At 30.2% G+C, this 22,127-nt stretch overlaps 1 protein-coding gene across 1 annotated transcript; it reads right to left on the bottom strand.

Annotated features, from left to right (window-relative positions):
• Window positions 1-20,231: 20,231 nt before the first annotated feature.
• LOC129322568 (uncharacterized acetyltransferase At3g50280-like) lies at window positions 20,232-21,662 on the bottom strand. The gene has a single exon (XM_054968867.1). It carries the CDS (start codon window positions 21,660-21,662, stop codon window positions 20,232-20,234), a length of 1,431 nt encoding a protein of 476 aa, XP_054824842.1.
• Window positions 21,663-22,127: the final 465 nt, after the last annotated feature.

Consider the following 22,127-nt stretch of genomic DNA (forward strand, 5'->3'; position numbering starts at 1 on the left):
AGAATGAGCACCAAAACTGAACCCGAATTAAGGTGTGTCCATGCAATATAAATAAATTATATTGCTCATGGTCTATGAATACTGTAGTTCCCTATATTTTTCCATATTTGGCATTGATTATTATTGTAGAGTCATTGATACTTAGGTCCTTGATGGACTATTTGCATAAATAAGAAATCCAATTTAATAGAATAAATTTATGTTTGGAAGTTTTTTTTATCACCAAATCACATCTTTTTGTTGTTAATACTGTTCTTATGTTCTGCTGTCTATACTGAAGCTGAAATTTTTTCATTGACTTTTTCTCTTTTAAGGTTTTAGTAAATACCAGATTTTGATATGTTGCACAAGCTAAGGTTATGTAGTCTCATTCTATGTTCAAGTGAGTCTACCAAGGGTATGAACACGAACCATGTGAACTATGACTATAACCTGGTGCTTATTGACTTTTGTGGTGACTTATGTCACTTTCATACTGTTAGCATTCCAAAGAACTCAATAATATTATATAAAGTTTGGATGCTTATCCATTTATTGATTACAAAGTCCTTTAAATATTTAATCATAAAGATTTATCTGCTATGATATTGAGCCTCTTAGATTTTATTATCAGCAGATCTGGTGGTACACATTTCATTTTACTTCAGTTAGTAATATTGGGCACTGTTCTGCAAACTTGTTTCTTTATGTTGCTTTTGTGGTGAGACTAGGAATCTAAAACATCCTAGATTCTAGTATTGATAGTTCTTCAATGATCTTTCTTTGTGATCTTGTTTATACTTTCCATGTCCTTGAGTGGATTTATCTTCAATGAAGAAAGGTCATCATACATGATCAGCTCAGCCAATGATCCTACGGGCAAAGCAATTTGAAAAGAGGTCTTGGATTCTTGGAAACTTTTTTTAATTTTAATGTAACTTCTAACGTTATTGCTGCTTGTAGAGATTATATTATTAGGAGGCAAATGAAGCAAATATGATTTTTTTTTTTACCAAAGAAGCAAAGATGATAAGACAGTCTTTGAAGCTATTGGCTCTAGACGACTTAGTGATATTTTTCGTAAGGAAAAAAAAAGCTCAACGAGAATGAAAATTATGTTTCAAAGTGGATAACTGAAGACCCCAAAATTCAAAAAGATTTCAACAATTAATTCAAACAATAGATTGTTAAATCTATCTCTTCATACAAGAGGATCTATCTCCTCCCATTTACATGTTAAAAATTGGTAAGTTTTAATTTATAAAAAATAAAATTTTTCTTTATATCATTAATAATCTACAAATGGTTGTTATATTTGTTGGAAAAACAGCACTGGAAAGAGAGTTATGTTGTCCCAAATATTATATGTGGCTATGCATAAAAAAAAGGAAAGACAGTTAATGGGTTGATTGATGAGAAATCAAAAAAATACTTATGGAAGTTTGGATTCTCAAAAGCTAAAATGATATCTCTAATTTTGATTATTTATTAATTCATTTGAACTTTTGTGGTAACAATAAAAAAAATATTCACCAAGCTATTTAAAACTTCTGAAGAGATTATTGAGGAGGAAGATGGACAATAAGAAAATGGTGATGATAATACTATGGAGCTTGATAATGAATGTGCAAGTGAACAGCCAACCTTACTTGATGCAGATGATGGCTTCATTCAACTCAAGCCTCTCTCCCTTTAAAGAAGCGGCTCAAGCATGGTTAAAACGCTACTGGTGGAATAAAAAAAGTGGTGGGTAGAGTTATAGATTGGATAACATGCTACTATAGTATGTGGTTTTGTTAACAATTCAGTATTTCACATTAATAATGCTCCAATTCTTGCTACTCCCCATTCTAATCAACTATTAAATAGTGTTGTTCAAACGCTTGCATTTGAAGAAGCTGTTAATCGTGTAGTGGAGGAAAAGATACAATGTGTTCTCCAAGGAAAAGATGAGCCAAGCATTAGATTAAAGAATGTCAGACATGAGACTTTTCATTACAGCAAGACATATTCGAGGCTATTCGAACTTTGGTGAAAGGGTTTCCAACTCCACAACAAAATGCCAACATCTTAAATTTCGCTAAGCAATAAGATTCTAATCATGATTGTCCAAAATAACTTTTGTAAGAGTGTTTGAACTTTTTGTGTACTCCTTTATATTTTGCTTGAATCTTTATGCATCAAATAGTTTGAACTTTATAGCTATAATTAATGTAGTATGGAATTTTTGATTCGGCGAAAGCAATGAACTGAATCTCTTACTAAATTAATAAGGGAAATAAGATCTCTTGTTAAATTTAGCGAGGAACAAAATACCTTGCTAAAACTCATTTTAGCTTAAGAAAATGGAATTCAGTGAGAGATTTGTCCTCGCTAAATTACATTTTTCCAGTAGCATAATAAAGTTTTATGAATTGTCACACCTAATATTAAGGTATGATCGACATAAATATAAGATAAACTCATTTCATAAGTCTTGATTAACTAGATATTAAGCTAAAATATTGATATATAAGTATATATATAACACAAATTCATAAAGTTTTAATGTTTTGTAAAAATTTTGGTAGAGTCTCCCTAATAATTTGGATTTTCTGAAATTTTTTACAATAACAAAAACCTATTAGCCAAACCAACAAGGGAGACTACCTCCACAATAGCAAATTACATATCATAAAGGGCTTGTTTGGATATCTTGTTAGAATCAATTCTAGGTTCAAAACCATGGTTTTGAAAAATTTTTATCCAAACACCCCAATTTTCTCAAACTCCATTTAGTTTCCACAACTCCATTTGGAATAAGCTGAAATTGTTCCATTTTGAAAAATTCAATATCATAATCAATTCTTGAAATTTATCCAAACACCATCACATTCTAATAATCAATTTTTTCTTATCAATTTTTTTCAATTAAAATCCAACACACCCAAAATAAAAATAGGATCTAACCACGATATATGTGAAACATTAGTTAGTTATGATTATAAAATACAGTACGTAGTTTTACTAGAAAAATAATTACAATGTACTTCCTTTTTCTAAAAAGTAAAAGGGCCCCTCAATGATCTACTAAAAGTGTATGGTCAATTACAATATTTGTGACCCAAGAAATTTCTCGTGAGTAGCGTTCCAATACACCACACACGAAAACATTAATGAATAAATTTAATTTAAAAATAATAAAATGAATCATGAATCATGAACTTAAACTAAAAATAAAAATTGAGTTTTTCTCAATGATACAATCATGAAGCGGAACAATGTTAATAAGACAAATAATTTTTCAAAATTATATTGTTCATAGAATATAAAAATTTCAAGCAACGATATGACTAGGTAAAAATACTTTAAAAGAAATAATATAAAAATAATGAATTTTAAGTTTGAATCTAAGAGGGCTTTATCAGAACGAATAGCAAGCGCGAACACACAATCTATAAGGGTAAGTAACAAATCAAGCATGGATGAAAGCCACAAAATAAGCAGAGGCAACCAAGATCACTAAAAATAAGTGTGAGTACGATACTCAATAATTACCATCCATCCGATCCACAAGCATTGCCTGTGCATGGAGTTAGCACTTTCTATAAACACTTTACTAGCTAGGTGTACCATGATATGTCAAGAACTAATGAAACTGTCATTAGTATCAAACATACTAAACTTAGTCCCCTTAATTAAAATCAATCATATATGGAGTTGAAAAATAATTTTAAAATTTTCACTTTCAAAATATATGAGTCGGTCATCATCTTCCCTTTTGTATTCATTATCATTTCCTCCATGCATGAATTGCTGTACTAAAAGTTTGCGTATCAAACATAAAGTTAAACAATTAAGTTGTTTTTGAAAAGTAACATCGTTTTTCATATATAAACTTTAATTATTACTTATCTATAACATAAATTATCAATAAAATCAAGATATCATTAGTAATAAAAATAATTATTATAAAAAATAGAAGGAAAAATTAATCTTTTAGTCTTCCAGTTTTTAATTCACTTGTAACTTAATCTCTCAAATATAATTTGCCTATGATTCAATCCCTTAACTTTTGACTCACTTATAATTAAGTCCCTCAACTTTATAAATTTTTTTTTTCATGTTTACTTAGATCTCTCGCATTAAAGAGCAAGAGGAGAGTATTTTATAATAATATAGAACATTTCTTTTATCCCTCTTATTTGATAAGGAAATTTTAAAAAAATTGAAAAATAAGGATTGAATTATAAGTGAATCAAAAGTTGAGGGATTGAATCGCATCGAGTTATAGCTGAGGGATTGAGTTACAGCAAGTCATAGTTAAGAGATTGAGTTAAAAGTTAACAAACTAAAAGATTAATTTTCTCAAAATAGAATTGACAATAATGTTTATATAACTTATAAAGAAATAATATTAAAATTTAAGTAAAGGAATTTTATAAACAATTTCTAGAAATTCATTTGAAACATTGCCCACTCACTTGAAAGTTTTTCAGAAGTTCTAAAATTTGCTTCTCTTACTTTACACTTTTATTTTATTGATGTCTTTGATGTCCTAACAAATAAATCATAACTCTAAAATCATTTATCAAATAATTTTTTAAACACTTAATGGGCATTTAAATTCAATCCAAATAATATTAAAAGATAATATTCTAACTAATTATGTTTCAAGTATACTTAGGTTAGTTAAACTTTGATAATTTTCAATTCATTCTCATATCTCCTTGTAACATATTTTCAACCATAAGTCAAAATAACTCATATCAATCTTTTTTTTTTTTGCTTCATTTAGATTTAATAACATGCCATACATGCATCCTAGGAATTTATTTCTCCTATTTTGATATTTTAAAAATTTCAAAACTTATATATACTTCTTCGAGTAATATTCATAATTCATCTAAGCTCTACTATAAAAATTTAATAATCTCATTTCTACCAATAAATCTTTCAAGCACAGTTACAAGCACTATGAGAACATTCATCATTAACTAAATTATGAGACAAATATCCAAACAAATTCAATCATTTCTAACATTTAATTTTTTCATCAATATTTAGCTCAACATTAATAGAATAACATTCAGTATTATCTAAATAGCTCATAAGTTCTTAATTCAAATATTTTTACAAGCATATTGAGGGCATCCAACTTTAGCTAACAATAATCATCTAACCATTTAATCAACTTTTCGCATAAAATTTATTATCAACATCAAGCTTAGCATCACAATAAAAATATGCTCCGCATTAACCAATTCAGCTCCTTGATTCTCAAGCAACTCACGTCAGCAGCAAGAAAAAGCAGGGGCAAAATTTTCAACTAAAAAAAGAAGAGGAAATTGAATTTACCATACCTATTCACACGGCACCTACTAGCTGAATAGAAAAGGAAGAATGAACATCAAGAAAACACACGATGCCAACAGTATGAGGAAGAGCATATAGGAACCGAACGCATGCACCACCACAGTGGGCCATTAAGCAGAAAAGAAACAAAGAACAGCAATCCAAGGAGGAATTCAGTGACTTTAACTCCCTCTCATCTATAGAAATGCGACGATAAGCAGAGAAGTTGAAGAGCACTCACCTCAAGTTAACATAAAGCAAAAAAACAATGACAGGCGAACAAGCATCCAGCAACCCAACCTCACTGTAATAGATGAACTTGGGCGAAAAGAAGAACGGAGAGTGAGGCAACATCAGCAAAGAGATGCAGTCGACGGTGAGCAAAGAAAATTGATGAGAAGAACTAGAAAAGTGGAGCGATGATGGAGCAGGGGAGAGTAATGGCGGTGAAGAGGGAAAAAAATGGAATGCTCTGTTTTTCTCGAATAAAAGAGACAAATTCTGACCAAAAGGAGTATTTGGGAAAATTCTAAGAACGAACACAGGAAAATCACAAGAAAGGGCATAAAATTTTTTTATAATTAAAAATTAAACTTTTGCTTAGAAAAACTTAAACTTTAGATTCTTAAAAAAGTTTATGGCTTAATGTTTTTTAATATATCATTTTTCACTTGTTATAAAACTTATTTAAATAAAATATTTGTTGGAAGAAAAATTTTATTCAATTTAAAAATTAAAATTACTACATGAACAGTGATAGCAAAATGGATAACATGTTGGAGTAGCTCAACTTTGTTGGGAGTTATATCATTGAAAATGCAATCACTATGATGCTTCCAAAAGTACCTAATGGTAATCACGAAAAGCGTGTTCTACAAGAGATTGTGATGTCACTTACTAATACCATATTCTTAATCATAATAATTACAATTTATAACTGTAATTAAAAGTTAATCAATCTCAGTCACCTTATCATGGTACAAAAGAATTAATTACACTTACAAAGTGGCTAACCATAGTACAAAAAAAAAAAGACTTAATTTGAGTGTTTACTATAGTTAATAAGATTCTACCTATGTATTTAAAAGCAATGATTAACCCTCTACCATGGTAGAATAGGTACAAACCAAGTAATTATTATAATTCTACCATAGTAAAAAAAAAACAAAACTAATTATTTAGAAGCTATTATGGTAAAAAAGTCAAAAACTAATTTCAATAGTATAAAACTTTAATAAAAATTGGGATCCTAAGTTTTATAATTAAATTTCAAGTTCTTAAGGTAAGAGAATGAAATTATCAGAGTTCTAAATATATGGAAGCATGGGATATTAATAAGAATTGAAAACAATTTAAAAACGAGGTTAAAAAGGTTAGTTTTCACAATTTAAGACATCCACCATGTCTCATAGAGTGTTTACTGTAGCTAACAACACATAGGCTGCTCCTCATGGATAAGACTCAATGTGCTATGACATACATGTCTCTAGGTCATTATGCAGGGCGCCATCCACCATGATATACTGCATAAAACCTTGATTGCAAAGTTTTTGTGATGTAAACTTGGGGGCTGAACTTCCAGCGCCCCTAATCTCTATTCCACATTTGATGAAGGTGATTAGGTGTCCACAGAAAGCTTATTCAGTAAATTAACTAATGAAACTAGTTCTATTTCCAAATAACATCACATTGCAAAGTTAGATACCCAAAACCAAAACAATATCATTTTAACATTTTTCACAATCCAAGGTGTCCAAACTCACCACCAAGTGCTGAAAGCTAGCAATTATGCCTAGAACACACTCAACAAACTTAGAACAACCTATACAATGCACCACTTCTATCCAAAATATCATATATCAAGTTTTCAACCCTCAACCCCATAATTAACAAAATCAACAGGAGGAGGATTTCGATATCATTTTTAACATTTCTAATCATAATTTTAGAATACTCATAATCTTACTTACACCAATAGTTTGACCCAGTCTAGATAAATAAAATCACATTATGCATAACCTTAGGCCCAAAATATGACCAAATTATAGGTTTAATGCAAATGGTGAAAGTGTAAAATCAACAATCTTAGTTAGCAATATCATTTAAATTACACAAAATAATCAAAATAACAAGGTGGCATTACAATAAGGATTATCAATCCTTTACTTCAATTGCTTCTCATTTGCCCTTCGCTAAGTTAACTCCTTACTATGTTAAGAGAGAAAGGTAAGTACAACCACTCAGTCATCAAGGTACTCTAAAATTAGCACATGCAAATCAAATCAATTATAGATATTGAAAGTAGGCAATATAAAATCAATTCCATAAATATCATAATGTATCAATGAGATATTAATGAAATGCATTAACAATAACATCACTTATATTCTCTTGATACCTTAAACTAAGTCCATGGTCTATTATATCAAATTGGGCTATGTCCATATAAAAGGACCAATCAACTTAAGCTCACTAATTGTAAGGAGCTACTCAATCAAAGGCGCCAAGCTCACTTCGGACCATGGATTCCCCCATCTCGAATCTCTATGATGTTGTAAACCCTTGTCCATACCAAATCTAGGGTAGAGTTATGGGGTAAGAGATCTAGATAACCTATCCTACACCTAATGCATGGTGATATCACTACTACAAAAAGTGATATAAGAGTGCTCTTATAAGAGCATTTTTAATTGAAAACACTATAAAAATATGATGCAAAATATACTAGAGCCTTTTTTATTAAAAAAACTCCAATATGATACATCCTATGGGAGCATCTGGGCCTATGAACACTCCCATAGGTGGTAAAATATATTAAAAAACAATATAGCAATCTATTAAAGTCTTTGTGCCCTAAAATGCTCCCTTAGGCTTAAGGCCTATGAGAGCTTTTTTAGGCCCGAACACTCTTGTAGGATTTTAGTTTTTTTAAAAAAAATTGTGAGCTGATGAGATCTCGAGGGTTCCTAAAGTAAAGTCAGCCATTTAGTTGTGTTTTAATCTTCAAACTCCTAGCATTCATTAACCTTCTCTAGCCACAATTAGAGTCCTCTATTGTCATAGGAAGCTTGTCTGAGTCTGCCATAATCCACTCCTCCTTTTAGATCAAGCTCATTGCTATCATATATCAAGATGGAACTTGCATCAAAATGGAAGAATTAGAGCATTTAATGGAAGAGTGATTAACTTTATGTCATGAGATGTTTATAAGGTATTAAAAGTAGTTATAATATCATCTTAGTTATAATAATTTTGATATGTACACAAAAGATCAAATTTGGTTCATAGTTTGAGTTGTCTCTTTAAAATTAAATGACAAGTTGTTATGTTGAATTTCTATCATTATAGTACTACTTTTTAATTAAACCTAGGGATTGTTCAATGATATATTAAGTTGTGTTTGAATTCAACAAGTAAGTCTTTATCAATAGTTGTAAGCTTTTTCATGTGTGTGTGTGTGCATGCATGTGCGCGTGTGTGCGTGCGTGCGTGTGTGTGTGTGTGTGGGCAAGAAGACAAAATCACAAAATTTTTATCTACAAAAAAAATTATGGAATTTTTAATAAAAAAAAATCACCTAAAAGAGTGTTTTTGAGAATAAATGCTCTTGTAGGTCAACTTGTGCGAGCTTTTTTAGGCAAAAATGTTCTCATAGAATGGACCTAATAGAGCTTTTCTATTTAAAAATGCTCCAGTAGACTGACCTACAGGAGCTTTTATACAAAACAAAAAACGCTCTTGTGGGTTGACCTACAAGAGCGTTTGAAAAACGCTCCCATATCTGTTTTTAAGGAAATAAAAATAAACACTCCTATAGCCCTTTTTTGTAGTAGTGTATTAAGGAATACCCGATCTAAACCAAACACTGAGGCTACCTATAGTGTTTGGTGCTATCCACATGGAGTAAAAATCTATAACATCTTTTAAGGTTCATTCCCATCACTATGATCATGCCACAATTATGAGCTCATCAACATATATATATATATATATATATATCTCTTTCTCAAAACTCATTAAAATCATACTCATCACATGGTCTCTTTCTCAATCTCATAAAGCCAAATTCATGAAACTTTTCTTTCCAACTCATAGCATATAGGAAAACACATTTCATAAATCAAATTCTCATTTACATAAACTAGTAGCCACAATTGTACATAATTTCCAAAACAATAAACATATGATTCAGCATATAGAAAATAGAGTTTACAATTCATAAAAGTCCCAATAATCAATTTAAGCAAGCACAAGCAAGAATAAGATTTCTCCGGTAGCCTCAAACCTTTGAAATACCAAATTAAAGGTTATCCCTCAAACAACTTTCTTCCTAAGCTCAATGGTGCACAAATTGATTGTCTATGTACTAACAACAATCATGATCAATTTCTGACTTAATATCATCATTTGCCAACTATCATGTAATAACCCAAGGATCTAAGTAAGATTAAAATTAATGATAAATTATTTTGATTGCATTTATTAATTTAAGGATATATATATATAACAAAAGGAAATGTTGGTCTAGTAGAAATTATGTTAACACTCATCCATCAGGTGTTTGGTTCAAATTTTGTTGATGTAAAAGAGAAGTTTTAATTTTTATTTTAGTCTCCATTAAAATTACCATTTTTCCCTTTATGTTTAAAAAGAAGAAGAGGAAGAAATAGAGACAAAACACGATCGAGAAGCTTCATTCTCCATTCTTCATTCCAATTAATCGAGAGCCTCAACCAGCAAATCCCACCATTGACAGACTGAGTAGGTCAGGGATAAGAATTAAGATGAGGATAGTCTAGTTGAGTTTTTCTTGAATTTTAATTGACTCTTGTAGGGAAATTTAATTGGAAAAATATAATAAATCTAAAAGTTATATTGTAGATTATTGGGATGAGATTTGAAGAAAAAAGCTTAGAATTAAGATTTGAAGATTGATGCCTACAAGGTGTTTGATTAAATGTTTGTAAGAGCTTGTTTGGTTTTGTATTTCCTACAATCCTATTAATCTCTCCAAGAAACATAACTAGCTTGGATACTATTATTTTATGAATTGAGCTTTGCACTATGAAGAAATTGGGTTATGAAGCTAATGTGAAACTATACTAGTTGAGTTCTTGGGAATTGTATGGGTGATGATTAATACTATAATGGTGTTTGATGACTTGATTTTGGGAATGCACCCAAGGTGCTTGATAAAATGAATGATGGAAGAACCATGGAATTTTAGCATGACTATAGGTGGGGGTTGTGTGTGTGTATACAAGTTTAGTTACACATACTTGAGAAAAGTTGGATAGAAACAAAGTGTTAAATAAAAAGGTATCTATAAAGTATAATAGAGACTGGATGAATTAAGGTGTAAATTATATTTAGTTGAGAACTTAGTTGGCTATGGTGTTGTTAATATTGGAAAAGAGTTTATTAAACTCTAGTAAAGATCATTAAATTATCTTTTATATTGAATAGGGTGTTTAGTGGGAGGAAGATTGACTCTAAAGGGTGAATTTGCACTTGAGAACACTACAGGTAAGTGAATAGCATTCTAATAACTTGTTAAAAAATTCCTTTTCTTAAAAATATTGATTAAGCATATTTACATGCCACCTTTTCTATTTATATAATCCTTTTGATTCATCCAAAAATAAATGATACAGTACTCTAATTTATTATTATCTAATGATTTGTGGTCATAGTTCAATTGCTGACTATTAGATATGGAGATGTTTTTCACTATATTAGAATTATAAAAAGATTTGGAATTACTTTTCAAATGAATATCTACAAGAATTACTATTACAAATGATATTTTTACCATTTGTTATACTTTTAAATTAAGCTATTAGTTTTTTAAGATAGATTTTATCAAGGCAAGTTTATTTGAATTATATCATATCTATTGATATGGAAAGGTTAGTCTAAAACAAGAATTTTATTTGATAGCATTCATTTTCTATTTAATGTATTGATTGTAAATACTCATGCATGGAAGACAAAGACTATAAGACATCACTTCTAAGAACACATGTCAAGAAAGTTTAATGTTCAAGAATATTCTTTTGTGAATTTTAATATTTAAAAAAAATGATATTTTGTACATTCCAATGGTAATTTGATTTCATACATGTTTGGAAAAAAAATACTTCAGTGGGACTAAGTACAAAATGCCAATTTCTAATAGCAGTCCTATTAACCCTCAACGTACCATGGTTAAATCCTAACTAACTTAATACTTATGAGCATTGTACTCATGCATGTTGTTCATAAGCCTAGCACTCATATTTATTATTTATGGGTTTCATGCCAACGCTTGTTTCATGACTTCTAGCTATGCTTAATCATTTTGTGGTTTTAGACCATACTTGTTAGTTACTTGTTCTTGTAGACTTTGTATCCACACTTGTTAATCGCTCTAGTTTAGTCTGACCGCTAAAAATTGAGTTTTGAAACTTATTGTTTATTCAAGATGGTATTTGTCAAATGAGCTGTATTTTTTTCATGCATGGATTTTGAAATGAGTTACATATTTAAATTGTTTAAAGCATATATTATAGTTTAAAGGTGCAAATTGAATGCTACATCATTACTATTTGGATTCATATACATATTGCATAGAAATATGTGGCCTATAAGGTATGAGATTTTAATTTGTTTTCAAATGGATATTTCTATAAATTCATGATAAAATTACTTCATTTAATTTTAAATTGGGGACGTTATTCATTATAAAATATTTTTCATCTCAGATATATTAGCTAATACTGAACCTCCTATCGAGCATTGAGGGGGTTGCAATATTGAATTGAAGTGAAGAACTATTAATCAAGCATATTTGATATAATCTTAAATCTATGTATTATGTTTTATAAATCTTATGATAAGATGCTTCACATAGGCTATAGTTAGGTTCCTTACTTTTGTTGTACACTTTGCTTTGCTGGTTGGAAGGAGTAGAGCTCTTAATTGTTGTAATTTTTATTGAAACATTGTAGTGTAAAATTTTTAGGATGTTTGATTTATAGGGAAGTTCTACTAAATTTCTACAAAAATATTACTTAATCATGTTTTAATGCAAATATAATCATGTTTCAGACGTGGAACAATTCCTTAATCTCAGGATTAAGTGATGTATGTTTTAGTTCACATCACTTACCGGTCACTCTTTCTTTTGGGGTGTGACATATCACTAGCCAATAGATGAACCCATAAATCTAGTTTCTCATATTCTTCACACCTAAGGTGCATTATCTTTCATTAACTTTGTTTAACTCCCATTAGTTTAAACATCATTTATAACACCCAACAATCCAAAACAATCACTTTAGTACCTAAGGTTTGTCCAAAATAGAGAGCCCGTGCATATAGACGAATAAAAACACCAAACCTTGATATAGAAAGTTTAAACATCTCATATTAGTCCCATTTAAATGAATGGGTTGACCCAAGCCTTGAAATCTAAAAATTATCAATCCCATTGCAAAGCCTAACTCAAAAACTAGGTAGAGAGGAAGAGGAGGGAGTATTGAAGAATTACCTAAGTGGAATCTCTCTCGATTCACTCCCAAGTACAGTACAAATGAAACCGTAGTAGAGAAAGCCTTGTTCTCTTCATCCTCCTCTTGTTCCATTTTCTGTTATCTGAACCTGAGCCTATCTCTTTTAGGTCTAATACAAGCCATGTGATGTGCTGGGCCCAAATTTCTTCCCTCCAATTAGGCCCAAGCAACGAAAAACATTTTTGAGCCTAATCCAAAACCAATCCCATTTATTCATTTGCTAGAAGCAACTAAAATGGGTAGCAGGAACTAACCTCTTCCACACTACACGCGCCACATTGCAATCATGAATCACATGCACAACATCTTCAACCTCCGTAGCGCAAATATCACAAGTCACTGGTGCCTTAAAGATCTTAATCCTGCTTCGAGCAGTCATCACTCTCTTATGTAAGGCCATGCACATAAATGTTTGAATTCTTTGGGGACCCTTTCACCTCCACAAAAAGTTCCATGCTTGGTCAGGAGTGCCAAAAGCTACACCCGTAATCATATTATGTAATGAAGCAATAGAAAATTGCACATTAGTTTGAAGTCCCCATTTGACTCTATCATCACCATAATCTCTGGTTGATAGAGTATGGCCTTTAAGCAAAAGGATATCTTCCTAAGATAATAACTCCGTAAGAAAATCCAGCTTGCCTAACTCATCCACCCTATTATTGATCATAGTATTAGCAATCTCATCATGGATCATATGAGTGCATTTCTCAATAAGAGGCACCTCTTTATTAAGACATCTCCCCTTTCAAAACAGAACACTACATCCATTACGCACATCACGGACCGTGTTCTCAACAATCTTAGGCCAAAGCTCCACTAAGCTTTTCCATAGAAGAGAATCATTATTTTTTCCCATAGCATATTTGGTTAGATCTTTCCCTCTCGCATATTTACTAGAGCAGAGACTGTCAGGTTTGGTAAGTATATTCTAAGCCACGTTACCTTGCAGAGCCTCATTCATAGTAGACATTTCTTTTAACCCATAATCTCCCTGATCCTTGGGCTCATAGAGAGTGTTTCAACTAATGGCATGCACACTTAGTTGTTCCAGATATTTGCTCCAAATGAACTTCCTCTAAATCTTCTCAATTTCATTAGATATGGAGATCGGAACTTTGCTATGATGGATATGATAGTGAAGAATCTGAGAATTGACTAATTGAACCAACGTCTGACGACCTGCTAAAGAGAGAGTTTGCATCTTCAATCCACTAAGCTTCTTCTGCACCTTTTCAATCAGAAATTTGAAACTCTGCTTCTTGTTTTGACCTTTTGTATCCACCGAACCAAGGTGCTTGCCAAGCCCTTCACTTTTGATGAAGCCACTCCTTCCAATGATCTCCTTACCCAGATGTAAGCATATTTTTAAGGGAAACAAAATCCTAGTGTTTTCAATACTTACCTTCTGTCTTGAGATAGTATTACATAGTTCTAAAATTGTCAAAAATGTGTTTAGTTGATCAATACTAGCTTCACAAAAAATGAGATGATCAACAGCAAACATAATATGCAAAATAGGAGTGCCCCTTTTGCCGAGCTTCACTCCGTTCATCACTTCTCATTCATTGCATCAATAATGTTAAGATGTGAGAGTTTATCCATACATTGAACAAATAAAAAAGGAGAAAGATGATCTTCCTGTTTAAGGCCTCTCAAGGGGTAGAAGTCATCAGTCTTGTTCCCATTCTACATACTTGTAGAACTAGCCATCTCGTTTTAGTGTTCCACAATAAATGAGGGAGATTTACTAGAGAAAGTGAAACTTTGAACCTTTCTATTTTCAAATAACCATTATTTAATAGTTTGTAAATTTAAAAATAATTAGTCTATGTAATGATTAATTTAAATAACTGTTATGTTGTAGGGACTATATAGCGGTTGTTTATAAACAACTGTTAAATAATCTTTGGGAAAACAATTAAAAATAAAAGCTATATAGTTGCATGTTTTTTTTAACTATTATATACATCCAGAGATTATATAACCATTATTTAAATAACTAGTATATGGTTTCTTAGAGCGAATTCTGTCTTATCTATTATATATATATATATATATGATATTTTTTTTAATAGTGTGAAGACCTTAAAAATATAATATTTGGTCATCCACGATATAATATAACCACGAAAAAAATCGTAACTCCTACCAAAGCAGGGAAATGAAGACTCAACCAAAAGTATTTTCAAAGATATATGCTTTAGCTTTTTTTTTTTTTTAACCATGCTTCAATTTACTACCTTGTTCATATTGAATAATTCAAATATTGTCAAATTAAAGCTTCAACGAAAAGAATCATGGAAGAGTATAGTTTTACCCTTTTCAAGCGTAACCAATGCCCTCTTTTGCATATAAGATTTTTTTTTTCTTTTTTACTCAGGTATTATTCTTTTAAAAATAAATATATTCAAAATATTGCCCGTACTAATATGAGCAAATTTGTTAATAATTATTCGAACATTAATCCATTAAACTGTGACGGACAATAACTTCTTAGACTCAACCCATTCCCATTGATGCTGCAAAAAAGACTGATGCAATAGTCACTGTATATGAATAAATGCTTGTGAAATAGTCAAAGTGTCATCATTATTACGTTTCACGAGACCAGAACATTATTCAGTGCCTGTTTTGTTTTCCATTGGCTTAATATAACTTCAACGCAATGAATATATCTCAAATGTCATCAAACTAAATCAATAAAAAAAAAAAATCACGTTGTTTTGCGTGCCCCATCCATTCTTTTTTATGGCTTCAGTTTCAGTGATCCATTCTTTTAGTGCTCCAAATTTGATTTTAACAGTTTAGATTTGATAAAATTTTATTTTTATATATTTAATAAATTATTATTTCAATAGGTACAAATTTTAAAATAAATGTAACTTTCTAACTGTCACCCTAAAAAATAATTTTTTTACGTAAAAAATTACAGGTTAAAATTTTAAATCTAAATCATTAAACTTAATTTTAGACAAACATATCCCCACAATGATAAGCATCATGATATACATTATTGTAATAACTATAACGAGCACTGAAACTCACCGTTGGCATTTATATGCCATGATGAGAGATACTCCTTTTATTTTTATATATAAGATATTTTTAATTAAATCACATAAATTAATAAAAGTTGGTTATCTAATTACTGCTATAGCAATATTCTAATTTTATTTCTAATTAATGTAAATAAAAAATAAATATTTTTCAAAGTAAATTAGTGAGAATACTTATTTTTTTTCTCTTTTCAATTTAATAAGGGTATAATGTTTCATTTATTAAAAAATATGCCAACAACCTCTTATATTTAGGGACAAAAAAAAAGTTCTAGAAGACTTGTTTTATATAGAGACAGAGGGAGTAATGTTTTTTGATGAATTGAATGAATTAATTAAATAGTAGCACGCTCTCTCCATCATTATGTGTAAGAGATTTTCTAGAATCTTTTTTTGTGTAACACCCTCAAATTTATAAATCGATTTTTTTTTCATAAATTATTAATTCAATAAATTATTTTTTTTATTGAACCCTTATCATACTCTTATCATGGTAGAAAAATTTCTATCATGGTACATCCAAGACAATATACCACAGGTCTTAAAATATCTCAAAAAGTAATTAGAACCATGAGGGACATATAGAATCCTCATGGCATGATATTTAAATCAGATCATGAATCAAGAGGGACAAATATAATCCTCTTGGTCATATAAATGCATTTAATAAAAAGGATTAGAGTTTACATGTTGCCAAAATAAAAAATGTCTTAAGTTGGCACAAGATACATTGCATAATACAAAATGAGAGGCAACGTAAAAGATGGCGTCTCATATACCAAAGTTACGCCTCTGGTGCTTTGTCGGCCGGACTCGCTCCTGTAAAAATGTTAACCATGGAGAATGAGAATTAAAAGTCTCAGTAATCAAAAATTAATATGTAATGATGCATTCGAATATAACTAATCATGCGATTGCTAAGTGGGCACACAAAATATTTAACCGAATAATATTTTCAAACAAATCGAACAAGTAATTAATTGCATGACTGCACCTTATATCCTCCTTTCGCCATGCTTGGACGCCAAATCACCCGGCCAAAGGTGAGTTGGACTAAGCGACACGCCACTCATTGGGTCCAATAAAGGCTTATCACGTGGTAATAATTAACCGAACAAAAATTTCCATTAACACCATACATTAAAATACCCTGACAAATCATGCATCATTTAAATATCCAAACAGAAATATATCCGAACAATAATATCTCATCATGATAGACAAAAATAAATTTTTAACCCACTTGGCAATAATTTCAAACAAGTATATACAGTATTTATTTTTAATAATTCATAATTTTTCCAAACAATAAAACAACACATAACTATTCACAAACACACCCATCACAACACATTAATAATGGTTACCTTGTGTCTTGAATAACAAGTTCCCCTTCACAACTCCTTTTTCACCACTATTTTTGTCAATATAATCTACATAATTATTTCACAATACTATATATTAATTTTACATTAAAATTAATAAATAACTTTAAATTAAAGAGTTAGAAAGTTTTAGGCCTAAAATCCATATTAACACTAATTTAAGATTTATGCCTCATTTAACTTTTAAATTCTTTTTTAAAATTCTCGCACCCTGATAAACTATTTTTAAGCATCAAATCACTTCTAGTATCACAATTTCATCCATCTATATTCTAAAAATTCGTTCAAAAATAAATTAAAAATTTTAGAATTATCCTGAGGTCTCAAATCACCTTTCTATAACCTCAAAAATACCTATTCATACTTAAATAAATATTTAATAATTAAAGTTTCATCCCTACATCTTAGATTCAATATAAATTCAACCATATAGATCTAGATTTTAACTCAAAAATTCTTAAACATGAGTTTCAACTTCAAAAAAATATTTTATAATATTTATTATATCTCTAAGAATTTTAACCTATATTTTTAATCCATCATATCATCAGATTAACTATCCTATAAAAAAATCTTAATCAAAATATTTACTCTATCCTACAAAATAATTATATCACTAGAAAGCTAATATTATTTAGAAAATAACTATAAAATTAATTTTATAATTAAGTAAATTTTTAAATGCTAATCTAAATAGGAAAGTTAGAACATACCTGAAGAAAAAGAAAATAATCTCCCCTTGCGAGAAAACGCCAGCAACGTGAGAGGAAGAGAGAAAAATAATATAAAAATGAGATTGTGGGTTCCAAAATTATATTAAAAAAATTATAGGTCTAAATTTAATTATTCAAACATTTGGGCTATTACTTGTAATTTTTACAAATTACATCTTGAGCCATTAGTTACAATTTTCACAAATTGCATAAACTTTTCTTTTTCTTCTGCTTCCTCCACTGATGCACCTCCTCCTTTGAGGCGCCTCACCTTCCCACATCTATCCGATGTGGGACTAAACCCCCTCCCTCTCTTTTTTTTACTTTCTTTTTTTTTAACTCACACCAAAAAAAATTATTTATATATATTTTAAATCTTAATATTTATATCTTAACTAAACATTTCTTATGTAATTTTAAACCTAAGTTTTTAATTCATAATTAAATTTCTAACCATATTATTATTTTCAAATAACCTCAAATAATATAAATTTCTATTATTATTATTTTTTTAAAGAAAAACTTAAATTTCACAATAATTTTTTTATCTAAAAAAATCAGGATGTTACATTTTGTCTATAAATATAAAAAATTATAAGCATATTTTTTAATGAATAGAATATTATAGCTTTATTATATTAGAAAGAGAAAAAGATAAGTACTTTAATTAATTTATTTTAAAAAAATTTTTTATTTATAATAATTAGAGATAAAATTGAAATGTTGCTATATTTTTAATTAAATAATTAATTTTTATTGATTTGTATGATTTAACTAAAAAATTTTATATATAAAGATGGAGGGAGCATATATACTGTTTCCTGTCACGATTTTTAAAAGTACTATTGGTTCTAAGTTCTAATTAACTTCAAAACAATTCAATAATAAATTTTGATTTTTAACTTATGCAATTTTCAAGCATAAATATTCTGGCCTCTATGGTTCTAATGTCAATTTCCCTAAAATTGAATCCACGTACGAGTTAAGCATGCTTTGAAATGTCAAACCATAAATATGAAATTACAAATCAGAGAAACGCTTTTTTCTTATTACGTTATGATGTCCACACCGTCCACTAAAAAAATTGCAAACATTAGTCCATTCAAACACAAAATATTAAGTAAAATAATACATGAAAACAAATTTTTCTTTAGAGCACGACAATACAAGCAGATTCATATATATATATATATATATAACATAGTAAACATCCATTTGGATAACCCACAACTCACTTTCACAAGTGCTTTTTCACTTTTAAAAAATGAGATGTTGTTTGGATATTACCTTTCACTCCAAATTAACTTTCTAAAAATACTTTTTGAATGTTGTTGAATGTAGATCTAGTAAAAGTTATGGAGAAAAGTTTTTGCAATGTGCTTTTGAAATGTAATTCCATAGATTTTTGATATGACCATGTTACTCTAAAATTTTTAATGACTCTTATACTTTTAATCTTTCTTTATATTTTTATCACAAAAAAAAAATCTTTACATTTTTTACCACTACGACTATTTTTGTACAATTATTTTCATTTTACTTTTAATATTTTAAGTGTGACTTCTAATAGAAAGATAAATAGAGTTCACGATTTAATTAGAGACTAGATTATACATTATAAATTGAATAACTAATCATCTTAATTTTCAATATTAATGTATGTTAAATTATTTATTATATAATTTTTTCCAACATATCAAACTTTATTTTATTATTATTATTATTTAACATATCAAGTTTTATGTTATTCAAAAATTTTATCACATTTTTTAAACATTTCTAATATATTATATTTGAATAACAAAAATTATAATTCATCATAAATTAATATTTTTTTAAATAGTTGTACATTCAAAAGCACATCTTACTATATATAACCCAAACAACTTTTATATTACTAAACTGACTTTTTAAAAAAATATATTTAAATACAAGTTTTATTTTAGCAAATAATTTTTACTAAACTAACTTTTTACTAAATGAACTTTTAGCAAATAAATTTTTTAAAAATTAAAAACCAAACACAAACTATCTATAATTTGTGTGTGTATATATATATATATATATAATACCACTATCTATATAACGCCACTATATAAAATATAGATGATACAGAAGCAACATTTGTGAACAGAAACAAGATACCGCACACGCACACGCGCACACACAAAACATTATACATCAAGCTCTTTTTCTATCATATCATACTTAAGCCTGTGCTAATTCATTAATTGGATACCCCATCAAAGGTGGTGGTGGTGAAACCATGTTCATGAACTCATAGTCTCTTACCAGAGCTTCCAATATATCATGAGACATGTACAGCTCAAAGTCGAAGCTACCTTCTTCTGCTCCGGCATCGGCGACCAGCTTCCACATCCTTGAGTTGGTTGGACCGAGACGAACCGCCACCGGCCTTCCCCAGCCGAAGTCAAATTCATAAAAGTTGATTCTTGGAGAGTTATTTGTTGTCATAAACTTGCCAATTGTGCCATGTTGTGAAGGCATGGTTGGATTTTGTATCCAAGCGTCAAAGTCCTTCTTGATCTTCTCTTCTGTGAATGACGCGATTACTTTGTTCATCTCCAAAGCAAACTTTCCAAGGCCTCCATCTCCAACTAAGTCTCTTACTTTCATCGTCACAGTAGTGTATTGCACAGCGTTTCCAAAATAGTTGTCTGGTATTGGTGGGTGATAAATTCTGGATCTAGCAGCTATGAGGAATCTGTAAGTGACTTCTTCTTCTGGATCAAGATTCTGAATTCTGATCACAGACCTCCAAACATGGCCTAGAACAGCTTGCAAGGACGAGATTTTGCTGATCATGACCCCACCATCCTGTACCTCTGTGTTAGCTTTTGCTTTGAGTTCTGCAATTTTTTCCCTTTTAAAGTGAAAGATCCTCCTAGAGAATGAAGGCAGCTGAACCGAATTACCAGACCCCTTACTGTAATTCTCTATCATTTCTTTGAATGGGATTCGTATAGGACGTTCAATATTATCGTGAGGAAACCATCGCTCAAATGAAGCGAACTTTGAATCTGAAGCAATGTGGTTTAAACCATTTCGTGAGATCTCTGCCCATGCATTCCAGAAATCCCAAGCCGGCTTCACATCAAACAGACAATGGTTCATCGAGCAAGCGACGAAGATGCCGTCCACTAGCTCTGTAACTTGAACAGCCATTAATGGAACCTGAGTTCCTTCAAAGTTCTTGAAATTTCCAAGTGGGAAGAAGGAGTGGAGAATTGAAGGAACATAAGTGGGTTCGATGATGTGAGCAATTGATGTGTTCTCTGCAACTGCATGAACAAAGCTTACTCCGGCGTTGTTGCAAGTGATGAAGACGGAGGATGTGTCATCATCGTCGTGGTGGACGACGGTAAGACGGCCGGCAACGGGTGGGAAGAGGTCAACGGCAAGAGAAAACGAGTCCTTCAAGTGAAGGATCAATGTCTCTGTGTGTTTGAAAGATGATGATGATGAGGGTTTGTGAAAAAGAAGACCCTTCCGAGCATACTCATTTGCTAGAAACTGAAGATCCCATGGATTCAAGTCGATTTGTTTTGGTGAGTCACCATTATTAACGTCACTTCGTGCCTGGACTGAAGCTCTGGAGATTACTCGGATGGCTTCCATGGTATGATTGATGTGGTTTGGTTTCTTCTTTTCCTCTACAATTGCTTTATCTATGTCTGAGTATGTGTGTGTAATTTAACCAAACAAGACACACGCTTACACATCAAAATGAATAAAATATCTACTTGACTATTCCTTTCATTAATTATGGCCAACGGTATCAAGGCCCAGTAGATTTCTTTTAGATAAAGATCAGGCGTGAACAGTGTCAATTTCAAGGCCTGGTTGAATTTTTTGGCCGGCATGATTAATGATTTTTTCCCAGTTTCATATTATAAGATATTTTTAATTAAATTATATTTTTAATAAATTAGTTAGTTATGTTTAAAATTATATATTCTTTCTATATTTATTCTTATTATTTAATTGAATGTCTCAATTGAAAAATATTATTAATTACACCATTAATTAAGTTTATTTTTGAAAAAAGTCTTATTAGTTACGTTGCACCTTAAAATACAAAAT

This window comes from Prosopis cineraria, unplaced genomic scaffold, assembly GCF_029017545.1.
Source record: "Prosopis cineraria cultivar Desert tree isolate PC_DT_omini unplaced genomic scaffold, ASM2901754v1 PC10, whole genome shotgun sequence".
NCBI lineage: Eukaryota > Viridiplantae > Streptophyta > Magnoliopsida > Fabales > Fabaceae > Prosopis > Prosopis cineraria.

What these genes read in the sequence shown, in the direction of transcription:
- LOC129322568 (XM_054968867.1), bottom strand. Translation starts at nt 21,662, where the DNA reads ATGGAAGCCATCCGAGTAATCTCCAGAGCTTCAGTCCAGGCACGAAGT.